We start from the raw sequence: 16,181 nt of genomic DNA, 5'->3' as shown, positions 1-16,181 counted from the left end.
TCATTTTTTCCAGTCTCCATATTTCCACATCAATTTATAAAATTTTTAAAGGCCTCATTAAAATTCATCAGCATTTTAGAACAACTTTCTCCTAATATATTCATTTGTATGCAGTTTTGCCTAATATACACATCTTTTTATATTTATTGCATTGTCTTAGCTGGTTGAATAGTTTTTGGTTTATTATTTCTCAAATTCTCCTCCGCCCCGCCCCCTCGGAACCAAAGGAGAATAAAAGCCCTTGGACTCAACATGTAAGACTCGACAGGCCCCCGAAGAGCAACTCTGAGCTCCGAGAGGTTGCGGGGCGAGGAAGGGCAGCCGCCGCAGGGGGGCATTCCCAAGCATCTTCAGTCCCGGCCCTCCTTTGCTCTTCAATCTAGTGCCGCCCTGGGGAGCCCCTCCTCCTCTTGGGGGCTTGGTGCCCTGCCCCGGGCTTTCCTTGCCTCCCATGGTGCAGCAGTCCTCACTAGCCTCCCTCCCTCCTTGTAGAGGCAGGCCGCAGAGTGCAGCTGCTAGCTCGCAGTGGCATCTCACTGGTGGTCCTGGGCCACTTGACCTTGGTGCTGGGGGCCATCATCCATGGCTCCCTCCTGTACCATGTGGCCTGGCCCGCGCACACCATCACCTCAGAGTACACCATGGCTAATGTCATTGCGGTGGCTTCTGGGCACTTGAGCATTGCTGCCGGTGTCCTGGCGGTCCTGGTGTCCCGGAACTTCTCCCACCGTTGCCTGCCTTGGATCCTGGTTGTTATCTCCCTGGCAAATGTCCTGATCTCAGGTGCCTGCTGCATGGGGCTGGCACTTGCCATCTCTCTCACTGTTGTCAACGGTGGCTGTCATCTCTTTACCGGTTGCAACAGTTCTGCCCTTCCAGCTGATGCCCACACTGTGATAACAAATGAGTGCCCTTTTGACACTACCCACATCTATGACACAGCACTGGTCCTCTGGCTTCCTTCCTTGTTGATGGCAGCAGTGGAAGCCGGTTTGTCTGCCTGGTGTTGCACAGCCTCTCTCTTTGTGGAATTGGGCCCTCTTCAGCCTCCTACAAAGTGGTCCTGCTTCAGGCAGCTGCCCCACAGGAGGTGGCTGCAGAGGAAGGCTCTGAAGGGGAGCCTCTCCACCAGCCTCTGGTTGAAATAGACGAGGAAGAGTGCTGCCTTTGAGGGTGGAGGGAAGAGCTACCCACTTTTGCTGCTAGACTGTCCTTCATGTTCTTGAATGGACAGATGGGCTTGTGTTCAAGGTGCAGAGCTGGCCAGGCAGGAATCTCCCCCAAATTGTTTTTTTAAAATGTTTTAAAATTTGTATATTTGTATATTTGTTTTTAATGTTTTTAATTGTTGTAAACAGCCCAGAGTGCTTCAGCTATGGGGCTGTATACAGATAACAACAACAACAATAATTTTCTTTTATGTTATTTTGATTTTTTTAAAATGTTTTAATATTATATCGATACGTGATTTTTTAAAATGTACATTACCATGGAATCCATGTTTTGTATGAAGATGCAGTTTAGTAATTGTCAAAATAAAAATAAATAAATACTGGCACACTTTCCTTCTTTCTCATTCACAAGCAGTCCTGACATCCAAAATGTGGACCTGATTTTGTTATATGGGGCTCTTTTCTCATTCACAAGAGAAGGGTTTAAAACGGTTTGCTGATATGATGAGATTATTCTAGTTTTATTGAGTTCTCTTGGGTTCTCTTGGGCACCAAGGACTGCATGGAGTGAGTATGTGAAGGAGAGATTGCATCCCCTGCAGGTGGCGGGAGGAACATACCCTTCATATTCAAGTATAGCAATGACCTCCATGAATGTACAGGGCCACCTTTTGACAGGACAAAGGTGAATAAGGTGAACCCCTTTCCAAATAATGCAGAGGTGTGATGGCAGGTGATGTAGTTATTGTCAATAGGATTACACTCCCCTTGTAGGCTTTCAATTTGGGAGTACTCATAGATTTATTATTCACACAGTCCAGTCAAAAGCATATTTACTAATTCTACTGAATCCAGTTTGACTTTGCACACCCAGGTGGATAAAACATCACCTGATGTATAAGAAATGGAGATTCAGTTACAGGTTATAGCCTTCTGCACTGATAGTTTAGGTCTGAAAGTTCTTTTACAGAGCAGCTCCTCAAAGATATTCCTATTTCTATGAAACTCTGGGTGGACGTCTAATGAAACGGAGGCTCTTATGTAAATAGCTTTGAAATATGTAACTACAAACTTTACAAACCAAAAATGGAGCTTTCTTCTGAGAAGACATGGTTAGCCATAGGTTGAAAATGGAAAAAAAAATTCCTTCTAAATTCAGTGGATTAAAATTAATTTGGTTATTAGTAGGCTAAGCCAAATTCTTTCAGAGGCTACAAAACAAAATAACAGAAGTTGTGGATCTTTAATACATGCAAATAGGTGAAATTAATGCAGACTGGCTGAAGTGCACACACTTAATCTTGGTTTTTATTATACATGTATTCAGATTTCCATAACAGCAAAGAACTTCAGTTGACTAAGAAGGCCTACACAGAAACATGAAAATAAAGGAAAGCAATTAGTGTGTTGCTCCTGAGGTCACAGTGTCATGATACCATAATGTAATAAATTGGCAGTATTTACTTAAAGTATTCTGGCCTCTACTAACGACTCATTAGTAATAAACAAATTTAAGTCAGCATCAATTATCATAGAGTCTGAGATGAGATGCTATAAAGAAACATTTTTTCCAACACGTAGGGTGATTTCTAATGTTTCAGTAAATTCAATACACTTGTTAGATCACCCTCCAATCCCAGGTAGGAGGGTTTCAAATTTGTTAACATATAATCAGATTAGGAGATTCCCAGACTTTCTTGTAGTGAGTTTCCCTAAATTTAAGCTAGGGATGAGTTTTGATCTTCTTGGATGCAGTTATGACCATTTTTGAAAGAAATACTGAATATGGAAGTCTTTCTTCCATTCTGTCATCTTCTTAATGTGGAAATATACCTATTTTACGCATATCATAGTTTATTTATTTAACAAACTTAAAAGAATCTAAGTGGTTTACAAAAACCATTAAAATCATCAATGAAAGAGTTAAAAACAAGTAAATAAAGACATGGGGACAAGCTGGGTCATTCTAGCCTCTAGAATTCCACAGTCTTGGCACATCCACAGAGAAGGCCATCTCTAGTGTCCCAGGCATATATATGGAGTTTCATAAGCAAAGAAAAGCAAAAATTCCAATGCCACAGACTTAAAATTATCTAAATCTTCCCTCTTTTAACCTCAAATTGTCATTTTTAAAATGAGAGCAACAAAGGCCTACCTTATGGTATTGTAGCATATGGAGATGGAGTTAATGGTTGTACTGTCCTTTGTGCATTAAACATGCTAAAAACATTAAGCATATTGAGATGGAAAGGGAATATCAAAAAACTAAAACATTTTGTAATGATATAGACAAATGAAGTTGTATTGTGTTATTATACAGCCACAGGAATGGCTGTATACTATAGCCAGCATGGATTTTTCACATTCCACAATGTTAAATTAAAAATACCCCCATGCCTTTCTTCCCATAAGCTCATTTCAAAAGAAAACCTTACCAAACGTACAGTCCTGAACTCAGAAACGCTTGCTTAACAACCCTCTCAATTTTCAAGGTGATACACAAAACAGTCAGAGAGAATCGAGAGTTCAAAGTCTAAAAAGAGAGAAAAAAAACCCAGAGCCCTTTTGGACTTTTTTCTGTCAGAGTTCTCGTAATCTCTTGATATTCATTAAAAATCAGCCATGTTCACAGAGTACCTGCAATACTAATACTGACCTTGCCCCATACTCTGACCTTCATCTTCTGCAGTTTAAAAGTTTAAAAAATGCCTGGCCGATTTTTAATTAATTTAAGAACTTTTGGCTGGAACCCTATGATAAGCCCGGGCATGCTCAGTAAGAATCAACTGTCAGAGTTCTAAAAGCCAGACTCCCAGCTCCTGGGCTTGCCTAATCAGGGGGCCACACCCATTCCAGACCTTAATTTCAGTTTAAACAACCATGGCTCCCCCCAAAGAATCCTGGGAAGTGTAGTTTGTAAAGGGTGCTAAGAGTTTTTAGGAGATTCCTATTCCCCTGATAGAGCTCAAGTGGCCAGAATGGTTTAACAGTCAGCCCCTCTTCTGGGGATTGTAGCTCTGTGAGGGGAAAAGGATGTCTCCTACCAACTCTCAGCACCCTTCACAAACTAGACTTCCCAGGATTCTGTGGGGAAAGCCATGACTGCCTAAAGTGAAATAAAGATCTGGTGTGCATGTGGCCAGGGATAGCTTTGGTTTCAATTTGGGTGGGAGACTACATGTGCCTGTTGTAGAATAAAAAGTTGGGGGGAAACCCTGAAAAACAATTATACTGTTCACAATGTTTTCCTTTTGGAAAGGAACTGCCCCTCTGCCCAGTGCCCACCCACCCAATCTTCTCCCCTCCCTGCCCCTGCTCTTTCCCTCCCTCTCCACCTTTCTCCCTATCCCTACCTTTCCTCCCTCCCCCTCCTCCCCCTTTCTGCCCCTCCCCCAGGTCAGTTTCACCTATCCTAAGCATGACTGTATGGGAGTAAATCCCATTGAACTCAAAAAGCATGCAAATGATCAAGCTTGCCCTCTCTTCCTACTCCCTCCTATCCTCTCCCTTTTGCCACTTCTCTTCCCCTTCCTTCACAGTTCCCTCCCCCTCCACTTCCAATCCCCTCCCCCTCCCTTCCCCTCCTCCTTCCCTCTCCTCTCCCCTCCCCTCCCCCTCCTCCTCTTCCATGGTCAGTTTTACCTATTCTAAGCATGATTGCATAGGGTTAAACCCCATTGAACTCAATAAGCATGCACATGATCAGACCTGCCTTTCCCCTCCTCCTCTCTTCTCTCCTCCCTCTCTCTTTCCCCTCCCCTTCCCTTCCTCTCCTTCCTCCTCCCCTCCCAACTCCAGCCCTCCTTCTCTCCCCCTCCCCCATGGTCAGCTTCACCTATACTAAGCATGACTGCACAGGAGTAAATCCCACTGAACTCAGTAAGCATGCAAAAAAGCAAACCTACCCTCCTCCTACCCTCCCCTTCCTGCCAGCTCACATCACCCTCCTCCCTTCTGTCCTTCCTACTCTCCTCCCTCCCTCCTTCTCCCCTCCCGCTCCTTCCCCTCCCTCCTCCCCCACCCCCTCCATCCCTTACCACTGCCCCTCCTCCTCCTCCCCTCCCCATCCCCCTATGGTCAGTTTCACCTGTCCTAAGCATGATTACAAGTGAGTAAATTCCATTGGACTCAATAACCATGCAAATGATCAATCCATTGTCAGCAAATTGCACAGGATCCCATTTCTTACCTCCTGGATTAAAAAGCAGAGAAATTCACTAATAGGCAAAAAACATTGTGATTTAAGAACGTACCTGTAGCCAACAGATATTTCTTTCAAACTTTAAAAAGCAGCAAAATTGGGCAGCTATAGTGAATGCACCAGGGGAGCAGGAGACCTGACCTCCTCTCTGAGTTATTGCACTGCTCTACAAATTTGGAAAAATGCAAACACAATTTCAGTTGGTCTTTCACAGTCAGTTTTAATTGGCCATGCCCACCTTTCCTTAAGTGGTTTAAGCATAGCAGCCTGAAAATATGTATCTGGGGCAGGCTACGTTTGTTTGTTCCAACAGCTAGATTCACTGCTTAAGTAGCAACATATTGTAATCAGTCTGATTTTACATCAAACTGCAGTTTCAGATTCAACTGTTAATGCACCCAAAATAGAAATAGAACATAACCTCCAGTTTGAAACACAAAAGGCTGTCTTCACCATCATATGACACTGACCAATCAAAAGGCTTTGAAATTAATAAAAATAAATTTGACACAGATTTCTAGGATGAATAATGAGGGAAATATAATTTTCTAGATTAGACTCTGTAGACACAGGAAAGAAACAAAGCAAGAAGAAGACCAACAAACATACAAAAATGTAATTCTCCATCTTTGCAGACGGCAGATGTTGCCCCACTTACCATATGTTCAGAGGCACATGTTACCAAATTCTTCCAAGCTACACAGGAAGTGGGTTGGACTGTGAAAGACCAACCTAAATTGTGTTTGCATTTGACCAATCTGTAGGACAGTCCAATATCTCAGAGAGGAGGTCAGGTGTCCTGCTCCCCTGATACATTCACTATAGCTGCCCAATTTCCCTGCTTTTTAAAGTTCGATAGAAATATCTGTGGGCTATAGTTACGTTCTTAAATTGCAAGGGTTTTTTTTTGCCTATTAGTGAATTTAAATATGAAAAGCAACTTAGTTGTCTCCAGTTCTTCATTTAGAAAATGGCATATCTCCCTTTAGTGATCAGTCTCCACTTGATTAGCACTGTGTGGACAGAGAGAGAGAGAGAACACAGGGCTCCAGCTCATGGAGGGAGCCTGTGCTTCTTTGGCAGGCATCCCCTCTGCAAACATGCCCCGAATGCATGGACAGCGTGGGACTGGATCTGGCAGAGGAGAGCAGGGGCAGTTTGTGGAGACTGAAGACTAAAGGGGGCTCAGGCTTCACTCAGTTCTAGAACATATTTGCAGCATCATATATACAGGTGTTTTTTGTTTTGTTTTTAACAATTCAGTACTAAAAAGTGGTCTATTTGGGGTAGTCTACAAAAAGCTCCAGCATTTCTGGGAATATTAGTACTTTAATTATAGGTTTTTAAAATACCATCATACAAAATGTACCAAAAAAAAACAGGGCAGCGAAAGAGCATTGCTACATTAAACCAATTAATGCTGGTAGGTCTTGAATAAACATGGTGAAACTTAACACTGAATCCAGATGAGTCTGGAACACTGGAAATGGCCAAGACTAGATCCCCAATGTCAATCCATGTTCTTTTCAGTGATATAACAATGCAAGCGGATCATTGTTCTTTCCTGTAAGGGTACTTTCTCTGTCCTTTTTATCTATAGTGAGCAAGTGAAGAATGATAGCACGTATAACAGTGCATCATTTAGGCATTGGGGAGAACAATGATTTCCTAGGGCAGACCATTGTACAGAAACAGGTCTCTCTTCTGGGAGGTGGGAAGGTGATCCATGTTTCATGAACAGACACCCCAAAGAAATCACCCCTTCCTCTTCAAAGAAAAATTTTAGCAAGTGATTTGCTTTTTGACATTTGTTCACTAGCAAAATGTCCATCACTGGGATGGGCAGGAAGTTTTAGAAGGAGGGTCTTTTGCAAGAGTCAGTATGGAGAGCTCTGCCTGCATCCCTGTGCACACACATGCTGCAGCACCCCTGTTGCAGTATCCCTGGGATGGGGATTGGACCACTAAGGGCCAGGGCTTGTAAGGAGGATTTTGCCTTCATCTCAACAGGGCCCTCAAGTGCAGTGCTTTCCATCATGGGAGACAGCAAAAAAGGACTGCATTCAAGGACACCACTGCTTCCTGCCCACAGGGGTGAGGTGAATAGCAGGTTTTGTCCCTTCTCTGTCATGTCTAAGTATGCAGCCCATTTACTTTTCCATAGAACTTAATGGGAGTCACATTCAAATTAATCAAACACACCTCTAGCTACATATTGTAATTTCATCCTCTGTTCCATTTCTGGATCTTGCTTAAGTACAGTGGAAGCACTGGGAGCTGGCATTATCAGTTTAGAAATTGTATAAGCTAGCTCCCAGCGTTTCCATCAAACTCTAGAAAAGTTCTCTGCCAGTTTCTATCCTTATCCCTAAGATTTGTCCTAGGAGTTGTGTGAACCACTCTGAGGGGAGAGAAGAAAGAAGCAGAGGAATTGTCGCCATCCAGCTGCCCTAGTGGCCCCTTCCTCCTTCCCCCAGCTGTTGCCAGGTGGGCATCTGGTGAAGAAGCAGAACAGCTTCTTATGTAAACCGCTTTGTGAGGTCCATCTGAAAAGCAGTATATCAGTGCCTTAAATAAATAATAAACTGGGCCCCATAGCTACATCTAGGCAGACTAGGCCACATGCTCACCTGATTTTACCCTCCTGTTTTCCCCAGTCTGGTGCGTCTCTCCATAATGACTATGCCGAGGCTCTGGAGGGTCATGTTTCATGCACAAGCATGGTTTCTAAAAGTGAACTAGCCTTTCAGAAGATGCCTTTTCCTGAGCCTGAAAGTTATTCATGTCCCCCCCCCAAGTTGAAAAAGCAGTTTGAGGGAGATGGCACTGAAGTTTGCTTCCCATCCCATTCAGTGGTCCTTCCAGGACTTCTCGATGCTTTCAGTGACCATTTGTTTTTCAGTATTTATCTTGATCCAAAGTTTTAGTGCTTCTTTACAAGATAATTAACACCTAGTTATTTCATATCTGGAAGATGTAGCGGCAATCCTATACTCACAGTTCTGCCAGTAAGCCCAGTTGAACTCAATGAACTTCCTTCTGAATAGAAACATAAACGTTTGCACTGTTATTAAGTAAAACTTTGTAACTACTGTAGAAGTAGCTCTATTAATATTAATTTATTAATTGTAAATAACATGCCCTGACAGAAAATATCTGAGTCTGATTAATCCTCCAACTTCACACACACACACACACACATTTCTGAGAAATATTTTAATACCTTTATCTTTATCAATGTTATTCTATAGCTTTTAAGTAAATGAATTCAATTTTTTCCTTAGGTTGTCAAAATATCAGCTAGAAAATGAGAGGCGTATTGATTATCTACGGAAACGGTCAACATCAAATAAATGGTGAGTAATAACAGGCAGTGATCCGCAACAACTAGAGTGCAGTAACTTTCATCTCAGACTCGTGCGGGGAGGGGAGGAGAGGCAGAAGGGTTTCTTGAAGCCTTTTCCTAGCAAAGGCTGCAACAATGCCTGACTGCATTACCGGCTCCTTGATGGCAAGCTGTCTGCTACTTTCATGCAGCCTTCTCGCGCCTGCCCGTCCTGCGGGTGTGCGCTTTTAATTGCACAACGGGAAAAAAAAATCTGCATTGGAGCCTTCCGCAGTCCTCTCTGCTTGTTTCACAGGCAGGATGCCGAGCTTCTGGTTTTAGTGCTTAGGACCGCTCGGAAGACTTGCTTGCTGGACTGCCTTCGCTCGCGGATCCCAGGAGGTTGGAGCACAGAGAGCTTGTACCATCTCAGTTTGAGGGGGGTGGTGGTACCGGAGAAGTCAGCAATACGGGGGCGATCCCCCCCCATGCTCCCTTTTAGGCTCCGAGAAAGGGTAAGGAAGCAAGGAGGGAGGAAACGCCCCGCAAGGTGCAGGAGCCTAAGCTTCCAAGTTCAGCACGACGAACAGCGACTTCAGCCTTGCCGATTGAGGAGAGAGGCCGCCTTCCCGGTCCCTTCCAGCCACTCCCAAGCGGGCCTTGGTGTGGGCGGGGCGCGCACGCGGGGAGGGGGTCTTTTGCTTTTGGTTTGAATCTGGACAGGTGCAGAAGAGTCGGGGAGGGGTCTCTTCCAGCCCGAGAGGGCTACACTGGCGACGACGAGGAGGAGGAGGAGCCACCGGAGAAGGCTAAGCAGCAGGAGGAGGGGAGGGGAGGCTTTTCCCTTCTCAGCTCCCCCCCCCCGCTCTCTAGGTCGCCGGTTCTGCTGCCTCGGCTGTTAGTCGTGGCAGGGTTTCTTCCTGCTGCCGAAGGATGCCCGCAGGAGCGAGCTGCTGAAGCAGTTCCTCTGCGGCGGGAGTGCCTCCGTCTCTCGCGCCTTCCCTCTCGCGGCTTCCACGCGCGCTTGGCGTGTGCGCTCCGGGTACGCACGGAGCGCGCGAGCGCGAGCCAGCCGAGCAGGGAGGCTGGTGGCAAGCAGCCCTGTGCCGTGCGCACGGAAGGGCTCGGCTGCAGTGGCTCCAGCCCCGGCCGCCACAGCAGCTCCCTCGCTCCCGAGGTGGCCTGCCCCACTTCGCTCGCCATTGACTTCGTGCCTCGAAGGGGCGGTGCACGGAGCGCACGGGAAAGGACAGCCAGAGTCCCGGGGACTTGGATTACCCCGGAGTAAGACGAGCCAGCGCGCCAGAGCGAGAGCGCTTGGCTTTTACTCCCAAGGTGAAAATCTACCCGCTGCACCCACCGCAAGCAGAGGCAGATCGTGGTGGAGGATCGGGCGGCTGCTCCGCACCTGGCGCCTGGGACTACGGGGAGGCTGGACGTCCAGGATGCTTGTGCTTCTCCGAGCCGGCTGCAGGGCAGCCCTCTTCCTGTGGATTTTCAGCAACATCAGCTGCAGAGCCCGGACAGCTCTTTCGTCCTCCCGTAAGTACCTCGCTTCCGCATTAAGCCAACGCGCGACTCTTCTCGGGGCTATTCAGTAGGGAAAATCGGATTCTCTGGGAAGCTATTGGATTCGGTTCTGGCTTGGTGCTGGCCACTCTGTTCTGGAGCCACCACCGCAACGGCGGCAGGCGAATGGATCTGGCCAACTGTTTCAGGGGAGATGCTGTTGTTGGAGTGGGGACGCTGGACAGGCTCAGGAGACTGATAGGTTGGTTGGTTGGCTAGAACCTTCTTTCTTTGCCCAGTCTTTCGTGGGGTTTGCAGGCGTTTGACTTTCAAAAACTGGAGGCGTTTGTGAGCACTCAGAAGAGAGTGAGCACCTGGAGCTGTGGTAAGGGATGTTACGGGTGATCTGCTTTGAGGGGGTTGGATTCGTGGAAGAAAAAGAAAGTTTTGCTTCTCAAAGCACAGTAGGTGAAGTTGGACTTAAGCCCTTGACTTAATGAGGAAGGGCCGTTAGGTGAACGATTTGTAATAGCCGATGGACCAGAGAATTTCAGGGATAGGTTGCATCCCAATGCATCTGAGAGGGCCTAATCCTGTGGCCAGATCCACTGAGCTAAGCGCAAGTTGAAGCCTTGCAAGCTGAAAATGACTGTTAGCTTTAAACATTGGTTGGCAGATGTCTGACTAAAAGTATTTAACCATCTCTCCAATCTCTTCTAGCGTTTTGAAGATACAGCTTTTACTTCAAAGATCTGACGTTTCTTTTTGCCTGCTCAATGAACTGGCAAAAAACCTGCAGGCATGTGGCTCAACGTGCTGGCTGTACTGTTTGTTTTGGGATGTGGGCACTGCATGCTGTTTTCTTGTAATAAATCACTTTGAAGATTTAATAGCCAATGCACAAGTCTTGGTGTTTGACTCAGCATATTTCCATCTGTTGGCTTCAGTTCTAGAAAATAATAGAAGCAGTACTTTATTTATAGGAAGAAGGGGGGGAAAGAGGCCAAAGACAATCCTTAAACTGTGGAGCTTCATTGTAGTCCCTCAGTCATTAAGAAAATGCACTTTGCATTTGTACAGGAGAATGTTCATTGATATTTATGTGAAATATTCCAGGCTTGAGGCTTGGCATGTACCTCATATGCCGGGGATGAACCCTTGCACAAATTAAGTCCCAAGTACAAGGGATTCTATGCCAACGTCTATGATACACTTAAAAGATTCCACATATGATACAAGGAATAATGTGGCTCAGCATATGAACCAAATAATGCCATGCTACAAACCCGCTTCAGCAATGCTGCTTGCTCTTTCAGAAGCAATCTAATACTGAGTTTTCTTGCTCAGTACCAGTGACTTATCCCATATGTATTCCAAATGTGATTTTTTTCCCCAGTTAGTGTAAGAGGAGGTGTGTAACACAGTGAAAAGTCAAGAAAAACCTGGTTGTGCTGTTCCAATAGTTGCTGCAGCATCAGTGCATTCTAGCTAGTGTACTGAAGCCCAAACTTTGTACATTTTTTCAGGTTCATTTAAATGTACCCTACACCATATGTTCCGATTGTCCATGTAAACCACTGCTGTTATATCATCAACTTGCTGAGTGGCTAATAGTTTGTGTTACTTCTTAGCATTGCATCATAATAAGATAAAAAGCTTGTCCATGTGTACAGACCTGCAATCTGCTCAATGTTTTAAAAAGTTGTGCAAGAACCTTGTGTAAATAACATTTCCAGTTTGTCTTTTTTCAAAAAACAGTGTCTATATGAAATATATACATATCATATTGCGATACTTTCCCACTCTCTTACATTCAGTAGGGATTTTTTTATCGTTATTACCTTGTGATCTCTTGCTGCCAGTTTTAGAGAAGGCACTTATTGCTAGTTCATTAATAAAAGCAGAAGAGGGACTGGCTGGTAATAGATGAATAGTGGCGTAAAGAAAATCAAGCAATATAAGCACATCTGCTTTCTCGAACCATTATAACAAACCCAATTACATGCTAGCGTATGAAAAGTGCATAAAACACATTACTGCAGACAAGCATAAAAGTATATTCTTCCAAGTGACAGTAGAAGAGCTATTAAGCATGTTTTTTTTGGTTAGCTCTGAAATGTGGTAGATAAATCTATTCTGCCATAGCTATATATTGGATTGATGACAAGTTCTGATTGATAGCTTGTCACAAAAGTTAGTTAGGGGTGGGGAGTTTGAGTAATAATAAAAGCTACCTGTTGAAAGTAATGCTTTCTGAGTGTGATCCACATCTCCTCAAAGGTGTTGGCAGAATGCTGTTGATTTTAATGCCCCTGGATGATGCCATCCACAAATGCTAACCTTGAAAATACTTATGAAAAACAAGGCTGACCAAATAGGTTACTGACAACAAGTAAACAGTTTGAGGCTTGTTACATTAATGTCCGGTTGTTGAAATGGGAACTGAAAGACTAAACTAAAGAATTATTTACTAGGGAACTGGTGGCACACAGGGTTGTAAGACTACCATAGCTGCATGTGGAACCTGCTGAAGTCACTGTACATTTTCATGCAGAAGGGTGCACAAAACAACATGAAACATTATAGAGGTGCATCAAAAGTATACTTGCATTTGTTCTACAAGTTACTATTTTAAAAGCTGCTCCTACACACAAGAAAGTACAATACATGTTGTCTACTATTGGTTTTATTTTGGTAGAACTAGACAACTAAGTATTTCCATCTTTTTAGGAGATGGGGGAGGGGAGTTGAAAATACTTTGTTTTTAACTTTTTCATATTCTTCTATATGGTTCAGCCAAACTTTTTCACTAGAAGTTTTATTGACTTCATATTTTCAAAGGCCAAGAAGAGCACCCACTTTATATTAATATGACTATTTTACATAAAACCAAGTTAAGTGCAAGTCTGATTTATACTAAAATACAAATATAATGTATGCTACATATTTTGTCCTATGCAAACAGTACCATATTGGTAACATTTCTCAAACACAACTGTAAGCAGCTGTAACTACGAATGGTCTTTATGACAAGCTTTAAAAGCAATGATCTAAAAACTCTTCACTATTTGCATCAAGGATAATGAACAGCTTAGCCAGGAGGGGTCATCACAAGACAAAAAGTAACATGGAAAATAAAATTTCATATCCCCCCCCCCTTTACTCTCACTTTGGAATGGGTTGAGGAGAAAGAAAATGCAATCAAACGTAGACTATGTGTCTGTTTATGGATTCTTCTTTGCAAAATATATTCTCTACTCAATAAATATAACCAAATGAGTGCCCTTTGGGCCTTCTATAGCTAGTTTAATGCAACCTAATTATGGAGCCATTGGTTTTCACAGCTGGATTCTGCTCACTTCTTGTTTCTGTATGAGTGAAGTCCGTTCCAAGCAGGCGCCTTACTAGGAAAACTGCATTGGGAGCAATAACAGTATGACTGCTCTTCTATAGCTCAGCTGATAGTGAAATGTATTACCTTATGTGGGTCAGGAATAACACCCCAAGCAACCGGGGGAGCTAATAAAACCTTTTATGATGTATACATACAATGCATACACCTTATACATGGTATAATATAAGTTGAACAGAGAACATTGGCACATCGACACATGATGCAGACTCTTAGGAAGACGTGGAGGATGCACACAGACTAACTGTATGAGCAGGGGATTCAGCACACCGCCTGGTCAAATGATGTTACCCATGTTGTAAACTGCTTAGAGTTCTGTTTAAATATAAGCAGTATACAAATTATCCAAATAAGCAAACAAATATCCATTGTTTCCAAGCAATTCAGATAAGTGTGCACAAGTGGGCACTAACAATGGGGTAGTGTGTATACTGATCACTCAATTTCCATATTTTTCTCCAGAGACCATGCATATTGCCCAGGCAATGTATGAAATGTCCACAGTTTGTGTGTGTGTGTGGGGGGGGGGTTGTGTCTTCAAAAGCTCATTTTTTTACAACACAAAAGGAAAGAATATTTGGCCATGCCCTGCTCACAGGGGAAATCTTAACAAGGGAAGTCCAATGACAAACTGAATATGTGGCCATACAGCTGTCCAGCAGTATCTTTTACTTATTTCAGCCTATTGGTATTTCGGTTGGGTTGGGATATTTTGTTTGTGCTTCATACAAAACTAGTATGTGGATGTAGCAGTCAAAGCAAATGCCTAAGGCACCATCGCTGAGAAAAACTCCAAAATTGTCAGGCTGTGGGAGCAGAAGCTGTGCTAGCTTTCTAAGGTTGTGTGTTATGCTGGGAGCACTGTCCTGCTGAGCCCTATTTGCTCAATATGCATCAAGAAGTGACTTCCACTGACTTCTCATGTTTTCCTGGGCATGAAAACATAGTCATTATCCAAAACGGTGGAGCGGACATAAACATTGCATTTGTCAGTGATGGCCAATCTGATTTATACCAATCGCCCTCAATATTTCAAAGGGTTGGCCTCCTGTTTGGGTTTCCCCAGACATGCAGAGCTTTCCCAGTTTTCTTCGTGTTTCTGTGCTTTGATACTTTTAATACATATAAGCCCAGGCAACCATCTTTCATCTGCTACAGCTGTGACAGGAACTAATGTAACCATATTCACTGTTTCAATCAAAAGCCAAAAGGTATAGGTACACTGAGATAAGTTTGCATTTGACTTCTCATCCACCAGAGAAGAAATTTTCCTTGAGGAAATCCTTAGTCAGAATCTCAGGCCTTGGAGAATCCTTCTAAAGCATCAAGTGTTGTGTTCAGTTTCTAAAAATATTCCATATCTAGCACTATTCAAATACTTAGAGCATTAAACTGAATATATATGTCTCCTTTTTAAATGTTTGGGCAGAAGCCTATCCTGCGTCTCTTGAGAACATTTAGATTCCAAGCATATCTCCACTGTGGTACATTTCATTAATGGTTACATGTTGTATACATTGTCAAGACACACATGAAACTGCCTCTTACTGTCTTATCATAACTCCACCCAACTCAATTAATTGGCTTAGTGATACTGCACAATAGTGTAGGCTCCTAGACGGAGCTTGCAGTCACTTTGTTGTCTTTTTTACTGCCATGCCATGCTGAGCTAAGCCAAGTTTAGCAAAGCATGTTGTCTAAATCAGGCTTGTGGTTAAGCTGTCTGCTCACTAGCCCTGAGCTGTAGCCAAGGTTTGTTCTTGGCTATTTCTCATGGTGAGTGAAGAGATAGCTTAACTATCCTCAGCCAAACTTCGGTTTAGCTCAATGTGGTGTGGCAGTAAAAAGGACCAGGGAGGAGAAAGGCCGCGGTGAGCTTTTCTCCAGGAACGTGCACATTTGCATGCTCTTGATAAGCCATAATTTGGCTTGCTGTGTCATGTGAGCCAGCCCTATTTCTAGACGAATAGCAGCTCTCTGTCATCTTAGGCAGAGGGTTTTCTTGATCTTGCAGTCTGTGATTATTTTATCTGAAGGTGAATTTTGGACCTTTTGCATGTGAAGTATGCAGCTGTTTATCCACTCCCCATTCTTTTTTTCTTTTGTATCATGTCTATTAAATGATAAGACAGTGAGCAAGGGCTGTTTTGGTTTTTTAAAGATGATAAAAATGATGATGATGATGATGCAACACTGACACATTTTATAAGAGCACAGGACAGAATACAATTGGGAGAGGAGTTGGTGGATAATAAGTATAGTTATATACAAGAATGACAAATATGAAGATAAGCTCAAACTATGTTTATTCTCTTTCCTCTTGAAATGATAACCTTTAATCGTAGTAGGATTCTGTTTTGTAATAAGTCAATTAAAGGCAAACCATTGCTCCACCAAGCACTCCCTCCCTCTCTTTTCTTTCTTTTCCCCCCAAAAAATGTTTTATTGAGGGCTGTACAAATTTACAAATATTATTGCACATCCAAAATGGAACAAGGAGAAATTTGTACCTAACCCATGTTTCATCACACAATTTCACAGAATAACTCTAAAAATAAGTAA

The 16,181-nt window shown here is 43.4% G+C and overlaps 2 protein-coding genes across 2 annotated transcripts in view; one reads left to right on the top strand and one right to left on the bottom strand.

Moving 5' to 3' along the window:
- The window catches only part of LOC133365493 (uncharacterized), a 24,171-nt gene extending 13,070 nt beyond the window's left edge, over nucleotides 1-11,101 (top strand). Inside the window, exons 2-6 of the mRNA XM_061587451.1 lie at nucleotides 493-1,060; nucleotides 8,658-8,729; nucleotides 9,015-9,213; nucleotides 9,601-10,240; nucleotides 10,928-11,101. Coding sequence (XP_061443435.1) covers nucleotides 493-1,060; nucleotides 8,658-8,729; nucleotides 9,015-9,213; nucleotides 9,601-10,240; nucleotides 10,928-10,935 — 1,487 coding nt within the window. The 3' untranslated portion in view covers nucleotides 10,936-11,101. The remainder of the gene's footprint in view (nucleotides 1-492; nucleotides 1,061-8,657; nucleotides 8,730-9,014; nucleotides 9,214-9,600; nucleotides 10,241-10,927) is intronic.
- Nucleotides 8,603-16,181, bottom strand: part of LOC133364999 (uncharacterized) — a 23,587-nt gene continuing 16,008 nt past the window's right edge. Inside the window, exon 2 of the mRNA XM_061586168.1 lies at nucleotides 8,603-11,156. Coding sequence (XP_061442152.1) covers nucleotides 10,981-11,156 — 176 coding nt within the window. The 3' untranslated portion in view covers nucleotides 8,603-10,980. The remainder of the gene's footprint in view (nucleotides 11,157-16,181) is intronic.

Source organism: Rhineura floridana, chromosome 10 (genome assembly GCF_030035675.1).
Source record: "Rhineura floridana isolate rRhiFlo1 chromosome 10, rRhiFlo1.hap2, whole genome shotgun sequence".
NCBI lineage: Eukaryota > Metazoa > Chordata > Lepidosauria > Squamata > Rhineuridae > Rhineura > Rhineura floridana.
Note: the sequence above shows the minus strand (reverse complement) of the source record. Positions and strands in the feature narration are given on the sequence as shown.